The 16957-nt window shown below is 42.7% G+C and overlaps 1 protein-coding gene across 2 annotated transcripts in view; it reads right to left on the minus strand.

Moving 5' to 3' along the window:
• Positions 1 to 16957, minus strand: part of LOC134402568 (type-1 angiotensin II receptor-like) — a 116639-nt gene that overhangs the window by 14215 nt on the left and 85467 nt on the right. For both annotated transcript variants that reach the window (XM_063132089.1, XM_063132093.1), the window contains exons 3-8: positions 15499 to 15623; positions 13391 to 13490; positions 12570 to 12671; positions 7064 to 7165; positions 2722 to 2832; positions 2185 to 2275 (exon numbers count right to left, since the gene is read on the minus strand). In XM_063132089.1, the coding sequence (XP_062988159.1) occupies positions 2185 to 2275; positions 2722 to 2832; positions 7064 to 7165; positions 12570 to 12671; positions 13391 to 13490; positions 15499 to 15623 (631 nt within the window). The remainder of the gene's footprint in view (positions 1 to 2184; positions 2276 to 2721; positions 2833 to 7063; positions 7166 to 12569; positions 12672 to 13390; positions 13491 to 15498; positions 15624 to 16957) is intronic.

Here is a 16957-nt window from a genome sequence, read left to right on the forward strand (position 1 = left end):
GAAAGCACCATGGCAGCTGCTTTTTGAGGTTAGAAAAGCAACCTCGGATGACATCACAGAGGTAAAAAAGAAAGGGGGGGGAAGGAAGGGGTATTTTAGTGGGTGGGGAAGGAAGAGGAGGGGAGAGGCCACAGTCTCTAGGATCCTATGACGTCTCACACCTGTCCCCACCCACCACTGGTAAATGAGTGAGATTTGCTCAGAGGCCCATCTAGCTGATATTTCTGCTTGTGAGGAGAAATGGGATATGAATTCACCTCCATCATGCTTCCTGCCCTTCAAGCCCAGCAAGCTATAGAATTTTCTGAGGCTTCCAAATTTAGAGACTTCTGTCTAAAAAGCAGCAATTCCACAGGATTATGCCCTAAGGCTGCAATTCTGTACCCATTTATCTGGGAGTAAGCCATGTTGAACTCAATGGGACTTAAATCTGAGCAGACATATATAAGGTTGCACTTTAAGACACAAGATCTGTATCTCTTTTTCCCTGACTGTTTCCTCATTACATGGAATCAGCTTCAAGGACTCAAAACCATGGAGCACTGGACTAAGTTTCCATGGGTGTTTAATCTCACAGGTATTCTTCCTATTTCAGTTTCTTTCCACAGGAGAATGTCACAGTCTTAATAAAATCTTCATTCTTTGAAACTTTACGTTTCATGTTTGGCGGCTCAGCCTGTGCTATTTATTTCCATGAAGGCTAGGATTTTGAGAGGTTGAATTAGGGACTTGGAACCAAACTAGCATTGGTACTCCTAGCTCTGAGAATGAGTCAGTTAGAAGTGCCATTCTGCCATGCCCAGCACAGCCTGGGCGTGGGGAGGCCTTTGCATGTGGGGGAGAGGGACGAGACGTGCCCACCACCTATTGGCTGGGCACTGTTTGGGCCACCAGGCTGGGGGAGGGATACTGAGGCTATAAAAGCGAGCTCACCCCTCCCAGCCTCCTCTTGGTTTGCACGGCTCCCTCCCTTTAGGCAGTGTGAGTTTGCTGGTTGCCATTAGGGGGCCGACTAGGAATTTTTTACTCATGTTCTATTGTTCATGAGTTTTTTTGCCTACTCCACACTGCAAGACAGTGGGGGAGTATTAAATAGGTTGATTTGTCTGAATCTTAATTTGGTCACATTTGCTAATAGGCGGCTAGCTACAGGCATCCAGAGCGGGATTTTGCAATGGTGAACATTCACAGGCACTGTTAGGGTGACTGGAAAGATCTGAGGGTACCCAGCTTTGAGCCCCGCGGCCTGGCTGGGAAATAAGGCTTACCCTTGAGGCCAACCCTTCTCACTCACCCAGAGCCCTGCGGCCTGGGTTGGGGGTGACACCGGAAGGTCTCCCTACCCCACAAGGGGCAGGCCCATGGGGAAGGTGAATTGCTCAGCGCCAACCTACGGGCCATGAATGGCTCATCTAACTTAGAAGGGCCTGGAAACAGGCCATACCGGATGCCCTATAGGATTTCCACCTTAGCAGATTTTTAATAAATGTGGCTGTAATGGCACCGACCTCACACAGAAGGCCTTGCCTAGCACACCCTTCTCAAGCCAAGTGCCACCTCTTGAAAAGCCTGAGGAAGGGGGTAAACACAACACAACCTCTCCCTTATATGTGAGGGAACAAGGTAAAGGGTTGGAAAATAGGTTCTATTACTGAGGTACTGAACTGCAGGTATATTGTTAGATGTTTTTACACTGGGTAATACAGCAGGTAATAAATCCGAGCTGACGCATGGTTTGTGGTAACAGAACACAAAGTAAAGTTTATTGAAATTTAACAAATCTTTAGTATTTCAATTTAGATCAAACCTGCATATTCTTATATTTAAAACAACAATCCCAAATCCCTTAAAATTCTATCTCTTCTCACTCCTCACACCAGACTAAAAACTCCCAGACTAAAACCAAACCTCAAAACTAAAACCCAAACTCACAATCCCCTCAGCCAACCTATTTATACTCTTCCCTCCCCCCTCTCACCGCATCACTAGCCACACTCACTCAGTCAAACATTCCACACTCACTAAACATACAAACCAGACATACCTAAGGGACAGAAAGGTGGGTATAGCCACATAGGCCCTATTTAAACCCAACCATACGTGTCTCGTCTCGTTATTTAATGACCTCCGCACCGCAACTGGGCCATCTATTTTTTCTCAGGGCAGGTTATAAGATATACTTACTGCACCATCCAGCGTCAAAATTTCTGTTGGGATCAGTGCCAATGCATTTACTGCCAGGATTTACAGAACGAGTCTTCCTCCACATGCGAGACTGAAATGGAACATATTTGTGAATGTAAATTTTGAAGCAGGACTGGTATCAAGGGTAGGTATGGCTGGGCACCTGCTGAGGGCCCACACCCCATCAGGGGCCCACTGAAACAGTCCCCTGGATTAGGCCCCCTCCTCTTCATCACTGTAACCTCCTTCACTCTGGCCCAGACAACAGTGTTGGTGAGAAGGAGGTGCAGTAGATGCCACTTTTGGCTTCTTCATGGGCGTTCTGCCTATCAACCCAGCAAGTGGCAGCAATGATGAGAACGAGGATGAGGAGCAATAGCACCTGGTGACAATGGTGGATTCACTGAGGGAGGGGGCCCATTGAGGGTGTCTTGGCTGAGGGACCTCAAAGACCTGGCGCAGGGAACTGTTTTGAAGAACTTTTTCCTGACACACAAGCATTGAGCATTTTATTCATAAAAGAGGTGTGTGACTTACTGTAGTCCAAGTATAGACATAGCCATCGATATTCAAGACAGGCAAGATATAGAAGTCCAAGTTGTCCAGAAGCAGGGTCATGATGGTTTCTTTTCCATAGGTTCGGACAGCCTAAGGACAGAACAATGAGATGATCACTTAGGATAAACCCAAGCTCTTGGCCTCATTTTGTATTAAAGGGTGCTCAGAAATAGAAGTCAGGAAATAAAAAAAGCACCAAACAATGCAAATGTTTGGCAAGATTAGTTTCCCCACAGTAATTAGATCGTCATCATCAAATAAGCTAATTCCTAAGCAAATATAGATGCTAGAAAAGATTTGGCGCAGCCATATAGTTGAAACTTTTAAAAAATTAGGAATCACTGAAATATCGGGTGGTATAATGGACAGTAAATAAATAAATAATAATAATAATAAATAATAATAATAATAATAATAATAAATTATTATAATAAATAAATAATAATAATAATAAGACTTCTACTGTTACTTTCTACTGTTAGTTTTTCCCTACCCTGTGCCTGCTTACCCTACCCTGTACCTGTTTGCATTCTCTTCCCCTCCTTATTGTTTTACTATGATTTTATTAGATTGTAAGCCTATGCGGCAGGGTCTTGCTATTTACTGTTTTACTCTGTACAGCACCATGTACATTGATGGTGCTATATAAATAAATAATAATAATAATAACAGTTTCTTTCAGTATTGGAATATATATTATAAAATATGGTGTCAATAAGTGTGTTAAGATTATGAGCACAAAGGTTATATGATGGTGATTTTGATCATGTTACATAAATTCATTTTATTAATTGAGTTTGTATTCAAGAATTGTGTGATAATTTGTAAATATGTAGACACAATGATAAGGCAGTATAAAGTTTTGCTTTTAATATTTTTTAAAAGTGGGGAAAAAAAGAATTAGGAAACCCTGATCTCTATGGAATATTGTAAAAGTGTATGTTGTTCTGAACAATCAGAACATTTTGCTGCTGCTTTCAAGCTCAAAGTGCAACCTGGTGCACTAATTTAAAGTCTTGAATGTCAAACTCTTCTGGAAGACCATGCTTTGTTATGACACTAAATGCTACTTATTCCAGGAACTTTATAAATTTATGACAATATAGTCCCTTCCAAAAGTGATATTCTGCCAAAAATTGAGCTACAGTTTAAGGTTTTGTGTTTTAAGCTGCAGTCTTATGGGATTTATTTCCGAGTAAATACAGGACTGGGTTGTTAGGAACATAGAAAACTACCTTATATTGTGTACCTATTGGTGCATCTAACACAATGATGTGTATACGAAGTTGCTGTGGCTCTTCTATACTAAGTTCCTGTGGCTCTTCAGAGTTTGAGAAAGGAGTCTTTGGCCCTTTCTACACCTAAAGGTTATTCCAGGAAAATGGAAGGTTATTATTATTATTATTATTTATTTATATAGCACCATCAATGTACATGGTGCTGTACAGAGTAAAACAGTAAATTGCAGGACCCTGCCGCATAGGCTTACATTCTAATAAAATCATAGTAAAGCAATAAGGAGGGGAAGAGAATGCAAACAGGCACTGGGTAGGGTAAACAGGCACAGGGTAGGGTAAAACTAACAGTATAGAGTCCAAACAACATCAGGTTTTAAAAACTTTCGGAAAAAGAAAAGTTTTTAGCTGAGCTTTAAAAGCTGCGATTGAACTTGTGGATCTCAGATGTTCTGGAAGAGCGTTCCAGGCATAAGGGGCAGCAGAAGAAAATGGACGAAGCCGGGCAAGGGAAGTAGAGATCCTTGGGCAGGTGAGAAACATGGCATCAGAGGAACGAAGAGCACGAGCGGGGCAATAGTGTGAGATGAGAGAGGAGAGATAGGAAGGAGCTAGAAGATTCATCCCTGCCTGCTCCCAGGATCTCCTGTGTGGCATTTAGATGCACAGGAATGATCCTGGGACGATCCTGGGATGATCCCAGGATATAGGGCTGGTGTAGATATGCCATTTCTTACCTTACTTGGAGATGCTAAAGATAGATAATCTATCTATCCATCTATCTATCTATCATCTATCTATCTTATCTATCCATTCATCACTTTTGGGACCAAATAGGGCCCTCAAAGTGACTTACAATTAAAACGTAAAAGCAATTTAAAAATTTTAAAACATCACAACCTGGGTCTTGCTACATGCAAACCACGTGCTCTCCCAATGAGCTACAGCCATTCCCTTGAAGAGTAGTATCTAGTAGGAAGACCAGTGAAGAAGGAAAGAATCTCTAGGTGAAACTGGTTATACAACAGGTTCTTGGTTGCAGTCCAGTCTACAGATGCATTCCATTAAAGTCACTGGAATATATGAGGTAGGTCTCAGGTCAGCTATTTAAGCTGTTTCCTAAAACCAGGCACTATTGCAACAGTCAGGGATTGACTGTTCCAAAGGGCAACACTGATAGTCGTAGTAACTCAAACTGCTAAATGAGGCAACGTTTTATTCTCTGCTGTGTTAACTGATAGAGATAAGGAGATTGCATTCCCTAAGACAGGATTGGAGTGTCACTTTCAATTTCCAGGCCTACTTTTGCATACATATCCGAGCAGACACGAGAAGAAGGCCTGTCACCGCTGGGTGTCTGCCAACATTCTAGAGTCAAATATTTTAGCCTATTTGATTTGGATTTTAAATGCCGTCTGCCACTGGTACTTCTGCTTGCAGTTTTTTTTTTTTAGTGCAGGAACCTTTAAAAATGATAATCAAGACAGCTAGAATTTGCATTTTAAGGCTATTCTGTCAAAGCAAACCCAGTAGTACTTCACAGCTGCAAATATCACAGGCTCCCCCCCTCCTTTTTTTTTTTTTTTTAACACAATAGAAGTTCTTCCACACACTCTCAAATGCCAATGGTTGCTGGTCAGCTGCCTCTGTGAGGATAATTGAAATTGGCTCCGATTCAGGTCCATTAAGGAGGGGGAAAGGTAGACATTTGGCAGGCATGGGCTTTGCCAACAAGGCCTACAGCCATTCTCTTAGATCAGAGAAAAGGGGCTGGGATGGTGGTGGTCAATAGACTTTCTGCTGGGGTAATGAATCAACAACTAGAATCAAGAACAGAAGGTTAAGCAGTCCTCATTCTTAACAACACTAACATGGTCTTGGAGAATTTGCAATGTTTAAAAAACTATTTTAGAATTGTTTGTTTATGATTAGATAAACTTGATATGGAACAGCCTAATCATTATATTCTAATGATATACCTTTATGAGACCTCTCCCATTTGTTATTCCATTTGAAGCTCCGTCACACTGGGGGTTAACATACTCCCTACCTTGCTTCTCCGCCCATGTTTTCCTTCCTCAAGTTACTTCCTCTTTCAAAAGAGGAAGTACCCAATGAGCATGAGGCCCATTGAGTCTGCTGTTCTAATGGAGCTGCTTCTCCTGCACACAGCAGGAGAGAGCAGCAATTCCGAGTTTAAAAAAAATCAGACTTAATGAGGGTTTTCTTTGTCACGTGAGGAGGGGTGGAAGGCAGGTGGGAGGCAGACAACATCATGTGAGGGACCTAAGAAAACTCCGTGAGTGCTCAGTAATGAGCGTGCAATAAAACACTTGTGGGATGGAGCTTTCGATATCCTTTTTTTATTGGAAGGTCTACCACCCTTTTGCATAATTGCATCAGATTTCTCTCTAGATTCTAAGAGGCTTTTATTGTGGGCTCATGATTGTTCATTCAAGGTAGTTTGCACTGCAGGTCCTTTACACAATGTTCTCCTCCTCCAGGGCCTCTTCCATGCTTTGCAAACATCATCACATATTTTTTTTTTAGATTGAGCAACGTCTGGTATATCCTGAAATGCTCTATGTAATTGGCAATTCTGCTATACCACAGTTTGATCTAGTAGCAGTATAATGAAACTTATAGAATGGCAGAAAAAGAAACCCCCCAGAAAAAAGTGTAAAGGAGCCAATTTTAATCCCATAAAGAATCTGGAAGCAGAAACTCTGGTAAAGGTGTGGGATAGAAGCCTAGTGTAGAAATATCTCAGAGCATGGTTTCCTTCGCAAATAGGGTAGCCAAGAGGTCTTGTTGTTTAGTGGCAAATTTAGGGGAATTAGCTCAATATGTTTTACATTCTGTATTACATTACAAGAAAATCCCAGAAATCTAGTCCTAGAAACCAAATTAAAAATCAAAGAATAATATAATGGGTCTTTATAGGACAGAAGAGGATTTGTGAACCTCACGGATGATACTAGGAACCTAGAATGGGGGACCTGCCAATAACTTTAAATAATAATAATAATAATAATAATAATAATAATAATAATAATTCATTTGCAGTGGTATCAACGCTCACCAACCTCTTTCACAAACCATTGGCAGAATGCAGGCGAGATCCATTCTCTGGCATGGAAGCCACAATCCATAAAGATGGCTTTTTTATTAACACCAGGCTTTCCCACCTGTAATTAAGTAATTAATTAATTATTAATACTAATAGACCATGGAGGAAGTGATAATCTAAATATTTGAGATTTTGTCTTCAGATTCCCGAGCCTGACTTAGCAGGGGAGAGTTTCATTGCTGGAACTGAAACACCATACTGAGTATATTTTCTCACCTCTAGAAAGTGGCACATTAGATCCATATTTTATCCCTTCTGATAACTTTGTATTTTTAGAGTCTGGTTAACTCTCCTACATTGCTTATCTATACCTTTAAAAGAGTAATACATAGGGAGATCAGATGCAAAAGAGGATAGGGCTCACTTATCTTTAACAGTTGCACGCAAGAGGGAAGTTTGTCATGTAGGAGTGAGGTCAACTCCATCTGCTGTAATGCATAACTATTAAAAGGTACAGAGGCACCATCCTTTCCAGCCAGTCACCTCAGGAATGCGTTTTCTATCTGGGATGCTGAAACACACTTCACACACATCACAAAATCAACTCTTTATTGCAATTGATACTCATATTTGTGATGCAATCAATACAGTAGGGCCAGACTGCAAGTCCAATCATTCAAAATTTCAGCAAAAGGTTTGGTGCATGCACAGAGCAGTTTTGGGGTGGGTTATAAAATGGTTGGGGTGCATGTGTGCTTACTGTGGTGGTGAGTATCAGTGGTTTCTATTTATTTATTTTAACTGTGGTGGCAGCAGTGGCAACAACAGAATGGCTTTTCAAACCATCCTCACCCTTTGTAATGCCACAGCACAACTTCAGGGCCATTCAGGGTGTGGTGAAGGGATGGTAACTAATTCTGGAATCTCATCTGTTGCTCTTGCCACTGCCACAGGCAGCAAAAAGACAATTTTTTAAAACAATTTTTATAAAAAAGGGAATTGCTACCGCTTGCTGTCATCCTCCTGAAATCATTCAATTTTTTTTTGCCCCACCTCCAAAAATGGACAAAATCCTCCCCAATTCACCACTTGTGAATAGGGTGGCAAATTTAGGTGGCCATTTTACTTCAGTCCTATAATAAACCTGGTAAAGGTGATGATTTTGATAGTGACTCGATACCTAAGACCTTGCCTGAGTTCTCTAAAGTCAATATGCAGTGACCCGCCCACTACCATTTACACCAGCCTTCTCTAACCTGGTATGTTCCAGGTGTGTTGTACTGTTATCATCCTATTGACCATGCTGGCTCGGGATAATGGGAACGGTAACTCAAGACATCTGGAGACCATGAAGTTGTGGATAGCTCATTTATACTAACTTCTAGACCTTCTTCACCTGGAAACTGTCCTTGAGACCTTTTGTGTTGTCACATTATCTGGGTTAAGGTGAGAGTGATCCAAGAAAGAACCCTGAAGACTAAAGTTGAAATCCAGCAAGCACTGGTACTGTGACTCATCTATTCATTTCACTCAGTCTCACAAAAAGCAAGTTGAAATGAAAGGGCACTACTTGGTTTATTGCACCCTTAGGAAATGCTCTTGTAAGTCAACCCTGTGGGTATCTATTAATGACTGAGGGCCTATTCTCATGACCTTTTTAACCACATGTCAGTAACATGGAAACCATATCCCATGCTGATGTTATATGCTCCCCATTCCTTGAGGGATGAGTAGTTCTGTGCAGAATGACCTGGGTTTGTCTTCCTTTTGGAAGAGAGATCACTGGAGACTTATGACATTATTGTAACATGTGATTTATGTAGAAATAGAGCACAGGTGGAGGCAAAGAGCATAAACTCTCCTAGCATGCAATAGATTCACTGCCCCATATCAGATCCTCAAAGAGATCTGCACCCCCAAGACACCTTCCAATCTGAAGCTCACAGCTGAACTCTCTCTGCTTCTCTGTGTGTCTCCAACTGCAATTAAAACTCAACTTTAACTCTGTGGCTTGGCTCACACAACACAACAACCCAGAGTACAGGTTGAGTATGGGTTGTCAATGAGCTGTGGGTTGTCAGTGAACCATGGGTTGCTGTGTTGTGTGAACCCAGCCATACTTAAAAATCATGGTTTACTAACCATGAACAACCCATTAAGAAAGCCCATGGTTTGATGTTGGGCTGTGAACTGTGACTTCCTGGGGTTAACAAGCCATGGGCAGGATCTACACTACTGCTTTAAAGCGCTTTATAACAGTTATAAAGCGCTTTAACTGCTTTAAAGCGCTATAAAACTGTTATAGAGCGTTTTAAAGCAGTAGTGTAGATCCAGCCATGGTTTGTTAGCACAGCTCGGTTCACACAACTCGACAATCCATGATTCAACAACAGTTTATGGTTCAATGACAACTGACACTCAACACATACTCAACCCGTACTCTGGCTTATTGTGTTGTGTGAAGCCGGTCAGGGGGCGGGAAGGAAGGAAGGATGAGTCACCTCCCCAAAAGACCTGCACCCCCAAGGTCCCTTCCAATCTGCAGCTCACAGCAGAAAGCTCTCTGAATCTCTATGTGTCTCCTGTGTCCAACTAAATTTCTTTAACACAGAGATCTTAAAACTCACTCTTAGCTATGTGTGTATTTTGGGGAGGAGGAGGAAAGGATGAGTTACCTTCCCCAAAGGACTCTCACATTCCAGGAATGATCAAAAAGCCATCCTTTGACAATTGTTTCCCAAAAAGAGACATTCCCTGAACATCGTAGCCCATTAACATACTATTCCCCTAACAAAGGATGCAGCTGGCACAGCTTGGCCAGCATTCATGACTCCTTGCCACATTAGCATGAATACAGCCATTTATTGCATTCATGCCAACTATGAACTGCTTGCAAACTCCTGAAATGTGTGCAAGCAATGGAGTCTGTGTTGCAAAAGCAGAATCTGGCTGGAATTCCACCTGAGATGATGGAATGTACTCAGCATGAACTAAAGTTGCTGGAAGTTAGCACAGAGCTGCTAGGCACAGAAATTATTGCACGAAAAAGGCCTCAGACAGGAAATACAGTGAGAACCCCCAAGGTTTTGGGTATACTAGGTTTTTACTCACAAGCAGACAGATTATATTTCTTTTCAGTGCTCTGGCAGTGGCTTACAGGAGGTTCTCCCACCACCTAGGAAGCTCCTTCTACATGTGTGGCCTTAGCTAGACCTAGTGGTCTAGCAGGATGGAGGGGTGAAGATCTCATGATTTTTTTTAAGATCTCTCCCTCCGTTCACACATGGTGCGCGACAACCTCAGATGGAGAGGTGTTGCGCCCGCCATTTTTGTTTGTTTGTTAAAGGGAAAGATGTGCATGAATGCACAAAGGGTAAGTGATTTTTTTTATAAAATAATGACTTTCCCTGCTCACCCCACCCCACCCCTGAGGAACTGCAAGGAGCCGGGACAAACCGTGTCTCCCAGCCACATGTTCCGCGGTCTCGGGCTCAGCCAGAGACCATGGAAAACCGGGGCTAAAGGGGAGGGCGAGATCCCGGGGCAAGGGAGGGATCATCCTTCCCTGATCCCAGGATCCTCTGTGCATCGTGTGGATGCACAGGGACGATCCTGGGGATCACCCTGGGATTTCGCCCCGTCTAGCTATGGCCTCTGTGTGTGAGTTCAGGATACTACATTTGAATTGCAGCTCTGTGCACTTTTGTCTTGGTACTGTAGCATGTAAAGGGGAAGTGCTTTCAGAGGAGAGTCCTTAATTATGAAGGGCTGTCAGAGGGCAGTCCTTTGTCTGAAGGCATGCTCTGTTTGATGGTGTGCCAAATCCAAGTCTGGTTTAAAGATAACGAACCATCAGAAGGGAGAGCAGGTGGGGCCTTCAAGTTACCCATCAAAAGCACCTGGACCAATGTAGACTGAGCAGGTGCACACAGGTCACTGTCTTCCTCACTTTGGTGACACATATTGTATATTTAAATCAAAGTAATCATTTCCAAAGCTTTGAGTATAGACTCAAAGATGAGTCTATACCAAGGGTAGGCAACTTTGAGGGATCCAGGACCCCTCCGTGGGCTGCACTCTGTGCATTGCTGTGGGATACCTGGTGTTTTTTTTTAACAACAACAACAAAAATGGCCATGATGGCAGCACAAAATGCTAAGCAGGCCAAATCTAGCTTGCTTGGAAACTAAATTTGATCTGTACAGCTTTCTGTAGTGGCTATGGAGTGCGATATAGGTCAGATTTAGAACAAGCTAAGATTTGGCTTGTTTAGTGCATTACAGTGCTAACACAGCCATTTTTCTGTTTTTTTTTAATTATCATGTTTCGCTGCATTGGGGGTATCAGAGACTGCACCGGAGACTGTATCAAGGGACTGTGGGAGCTGCACGTGGCTCATGCATGGACCACATGTTGCTGACTCCTGAGCTATAAATTAGCAAATAATAATAATAATAATAATAATAATAATAATAATAATAATAATAATTTTATTTATTTCTTTCTTACCCGCCTCTCCCTTTGGATCGAGGCAGGGAACAACATTAGTACAGGAATCAACACATCTTTAAAATTCTTGATTTTACATTAATCTGGGTAGGCCTGCCAGAAAAGGCTAGTCTTCAAAGCTGCCATCACAGAGGGAGTTAATATTACGAATCTCCTCCGGCAGGCTGTTCCATAATCTAGGGGCGACAGAAGAAAAGGTCCTCTGGGAAACTGATGTCAGCCTAGTCTTGGCTGACTGAAGTAAGTTCTCCCCAGAGGACCTGAGTGTGCGGGGCGGACTGTATGGGAGAAGGCGATCCCGCAGGTAACCTGGACCCAAACCATTTAGGTTTGAATCAATTTGAAGTTTCATATGCAAATTGTATGCAATTCAGTACCCTCCTTGTCAATTTTTTTGGGGGGGGTGATGCATTTCCTGGCTCTCACATTGTCTCCTCTCATCAGTGTAGGCTTGTGGGGGCATGGCTTGGACAGTACAGATCTGAAGTTCTGAAACACTGAACTGATCTTCGAAATAAGTGGATGGCTAAACAGTTTTCTTTTGTTTGTCTGAGTTTGTATGAACAACTCAAGCAGGGAAAAACTGATTAATTGTTTGCTTCCCATTGCCGAGAGAGCGAGAGAGAGGTGGGGGTGGGTGGCGGGGAGGGAAGGGATTGAAGTTTATAGATTGCTTTATAGCAAATAGGTTTACAAACAACAGATGGAGTATGCAATTACACAAAGGTAGATTACCATTTACCTTGCTTACAGGAACATGGTTAAATTTATACGTGCAAACTGTCAAAGCTTTTATTACGGTCTGTGCTATTTAGGAAGCCTTTACTATAAATCAAAAAGGATAAAAATGTCACCATAAAGGAATTTACAAAATCTGCTGGGTTTCCTAAAGCATTTATTAAAAATAAAATAAAATACAAATCTGGACTTTGTAAGGGTGTAATAAATATTGTTATTTCCTACCTGCCAAGAGAAGATGGAACAGATTGGCTAAAGAAATAAAAAGTGAATACCTTTAGGAGGTACATTGAGCGTCCCTCATAGGTTGTTCCTATCTGTGACCGGGAGACAAGACCTGGATACTCATTAGCAATATCAGCTGTCCAAGCCTCTATCTGTTGAGTTAAAAATAAACACATAAATAAGTGTACGTTATGCCCCATGGAGGTTAGTACTGTCCATGTCAGTAGTGGGGAACCATTTTTCCTCTTGAGGTCTGCATTACCTCAGTTGAAAATAATCTGGGACCACATTACAGCAGTGTATGCCCTAAAATGGAGCAAATACACCTAGTTGTGGGGGATTTCTTTTGCTACAACTGGGTGGGGGAGAGGCAAAAGTTCTCTGCCCCATTCGCCCTAAATATAGAACTGCCTCTGAGCAGTGTTATGGATGTGTCTCTTACCCTTGCTCAGGACACAATGGGCAAAATATATTTGCATCCCGGCATTTTCCTTTTCCAATTTGTGCAAGGTTCTCTCCATCGATGAGCAGGATGGAGTACAGAATATCAGAGCAGGGCTAGACAGTGTGTGTGGCCTGGGAAGAGGGGGCATGGCCTGGGAAGAGTCTGGAGTTCTTGACTGAGAGGCTTGGAGATACATATTTGCCCTATGTTGTTGGCTGGAGCTCTCCAGGGTCTCAGACACAGATCTTTCCTAGCTGTATTACTGAAGAGGATTTAAACTGGACACACCAGGGATTGAACCTGGAACCTTATACATGCCAGGCATGTGCGCTACCCTGGAACTGTGGCTGCTGCAAAGCTGCATTCCCAAGGACAATTTCCCATGGGAAAGTGGAGGAGGATTTTTCGTATGTGAATGGCTTTTACCTTTTCCCATGGGTTATATTTTTCATACTGGTATCCAGCAGACCGAACACGAGTGTCAAACTGCTCATCAAGCACGTCCTGAAGGTTGTTGATCAAAATGCTGCAATAAGGCAGTAATAAGGACAAGAAAACATGGGGCTTTTCATTTGCTACTGGCACTCCGCCCCCAGGCCTTCCTAGAGTCTGAACATGACCACTAGGAGCATGCTAGCCATTGCTTCTTTCCCTTCTCCCTCCAAGCACTTTATTCATGCCCTAGAAGTGGGGAATGTGTTTTGGCCCAAGGGCCATATTCCATTTTGGAGAAGCTCTTGGGGGGCTTATTTGAGTGGTAGGTGGGGCCATTGGTAAAAGGGGGCAAGGCTGGCAATCACTCACTCCCCAATTCCATTATTGCAATTTTATTCTCCTAAACAAGCAGGGCAAACCTCTGCATTTCTACTCAAAAGTAAGCAGGAAGCCTCACTCAGTAGCACTTTCCAGTGGCATCCCAAACACCAAACCTTTGCATGTCTACTGAAAAGGAAGCATGACTACCATGCCTTCTCACAATTAAGCAGGACATGCCTCTGCATGGTTACTCAGGCCAGATCTACACCAAGCAGATACAACACTTTGAAAATGATATATATAATGTGTCCTCGGCCCAATCAGTTGCCAAAACTGTTATAAACTGTTATAAAGCACTAGTGTAGATTCTGCCTAAGAAGTAAGCATGAACATGATGTCTTCTCCCAAATAAATACAGCAAGCCTCCGTATGTCTATGCAGAAGCTGCAGTGCGGCTTCCTAGGCTGGGGAGAGATTTCCAGACAGGTAGAGGAAGTTTGAAAGAGAGATCATCACTGCCTGTCAATTCAGATTTGTATAAACTATAGGAAGCAAAACATCTCTCTCAAACCATTGTGCGATCTCTTAAAGTCATTGTCAACTGATTTCCCAGAGTTATTTTTAGACCTGTCTGCATGCAGACTGGGCAGGAGCAAGAGAAATCCCCTGTCCCCAATCCCTCTCCCTTCATAGCCTGAATAAAATGGTGGTTGGGTAAAGCAATGTGAAAATTTGATGTCCTTGATCAGTGTGATCTGGATTGGGAGAGTGAGAGAGGTCAGTTTGCAATGCACCCCCAGCCTTCATAATGAATGCTTGAAGTGGTTACATTGACATGATGTCAGGGCATTGCAGCTGCACATCAAAGGCTTGTATCTCCTCTGGCTGTAGCAAGCAAGGACACTTCACTGAACTTTATCAGGGACAATCACTCAGACAGCTCTTTGGTGCAGCAGACTGAACACATTCATTATTAGAAGAGGAAGTGTTTCAGCACATGGCAGGGGAGCTCTTCCTATGTCATCAAGACAATTGTGCTTCATCAAAGGAGTATACAAGGTTACTTTTAGGTTACAAACTGGGACCAGCAAATGGTGACATGTCTCATCAGTGTTTAAATGGCACAAGAAAAATATTAACCCCTCTCCACTCCCTGCATGAAGCCATCCTGTTCCTAATCCTGCACCTCTAGGGTTGCTATTTGCAGTTTTCAACATGCTAAATTATAAGTACTAAGCTGCAAGTTTAACATCACACATAGTTTAGCTTTGTGTGCAATTTGTGGACTCCTTTCACACTCTGCCTCTCCCTCTTCCTGCTTCACTGCAAGCTTTCCCCTGTTTTTCCAGTCCACTATCCACTTCTTTCCAAACCTGTCTTACCTGTCTGAATTGCTTCTTGGAACTAACCTCCATTCTGATTTTGTATTGGGTCTCAGTCAGATGCCTCATCTTAACTTGCTAGTTTAAAAAGATCAAACTCTGAAGAGATGCCGGTACTCCCCTAAGGCTGCCACATGGATGCACACATGCTGTAAGGCCTTAACCTCAGGAGAGGTGCTCAGGACCCCTCCAGTGTATTCAACTGTTGCACAATGCACAGGTGTAATGGCATGGTATCCACTTTCACATCATCAAAGAAAAGGACTCTCTCTCTCTCTCTCACACACACACACACACACACACACACACACTTATCCACAGCTGATCTAAAGGGAGATCTGTCTAGAATTTAATCCACATATATTAATGGAGCAAACATTGTAAGAAAAAACACACTCATAGTCCAGTCCATTCTGCTGCAGGAACCTCTCAACTTCAGAATACTTGTCTGCTTCGACTCGGAAATCGATGGTCATTCCTGTTGTCACTTGCTCAACAGAATCTGGGCGCCAGAAATCAATCTGAAAAGAGGACCAAACAAAGAAGCCCATAAAAAAAGAACACGTAGTTCCCTTCTGGATCTGGCTGTACGTGTGGATTTGGCTGGCTTGTGCCATCTCCTAGCCTTGTACAAATAGCATTGTTGTTATGACTTATTAGTCTAAGCTGATGGCCAATTAGACGCCAACACAAAAATGCTGTCCATAGAACTCATGGATCTCTTACATGAGGTTTTATTGAAGTTAATTGGCTGTATTCGATGTTACTCTAGCAGAAAAATGGCAGGAGTTGGCTTTGTTCTGCTAGCACTTGCATAACAGCTAGCAGACCAACTAGCACAACTAATGTAAGCCACACATAACATAATGAACTGTAATGAGTTGTGCAACAACTTGTGAAACACCACAGCCCTATTTGGGAGTTCTGAAAGTATGTCATTTAATCACACAAAGAGAGTATTTAAATGTCATCGTTCTTATTACCTTGTTCACATGCAGGGTGACTGTCTGAAGTGGAGAACCTCCTCTATCCATAGGGGCTCTCCATGCAATCCAGAATGCTGGATAATCAATATTCCAGATCATGTGGACAGCCCCACACAGATGGAGGAGGCTCTCCACTTCAGACAGTCGCCCTCCACGCATACAGGGCAATGAGAGTGAAGAGGGAGGGGGCAGGCATAGTGATCTCCCCCTCCTTGCATGTTTAAACACCATGCTTTAAGAATAGGGCTCTTGTGGAATGACTTGCAGAATGCCCTGTGCTACACCTTGTGGAATGACTTCTGCAAAGTCTTTTGCAAGGGATTTCCTTAGCACGGGTGTATCCACAGACAAGGGCTTCTCCCTTGTTCCAGCCAAACACAGTACAGATATTGCTGGGACACAGAGGAAAGCAGATCATATAGAAAAAGACGTTTCTTTAAGTATCACTATGCAGAATTCATGAAAGCCACTATTGTGTAACGCTGTGGTCACTTTCAAAGCCATATCTGCATTTGTTCCAAAACCTTATCTCATGGACTTGCTGACATTCCAACCATTCGTATGTCCAGACAGTTAAATCTCTCAACAGCTGGAGGACAGGTGGGATTTGGCCAGACTTCAGATGTGCCTCCCAGTGAGGAACAAACTTGAGAGGCATGTTAGCATTGTCACTCATGAGAATCAAACGACTTGTGAATTTATGACCTCAGCGTGACATTTGCATGTCTTTCTGTTAGGAATTTGTGTCCTTGTTTCATTTGGATGGACAAAATGGATCAGCAAGGACTTCTTGTGAGTAAAGCATTTACAAAAGGTGTCTACTGCCTCGGTATCTAAGCAGTGAACAAAATATTATTACCTCAGGGATT

This window comes from Elgaria multicarinata, chromosome 8, assembly GCF_023053635.1.
Source record: "Elgaria multicarinata webbii isolate HBS135686 ecotype San Diego chromosome 8, rElgMul1.1.pri, whole genome shotgun sequence".
Taxonomy (NCBI): Eukaryota; Metazoa; Chordata; class Lepidosauria; order Squamata; family Anguidae; genus Elgaria; species Elgaria multicarinata.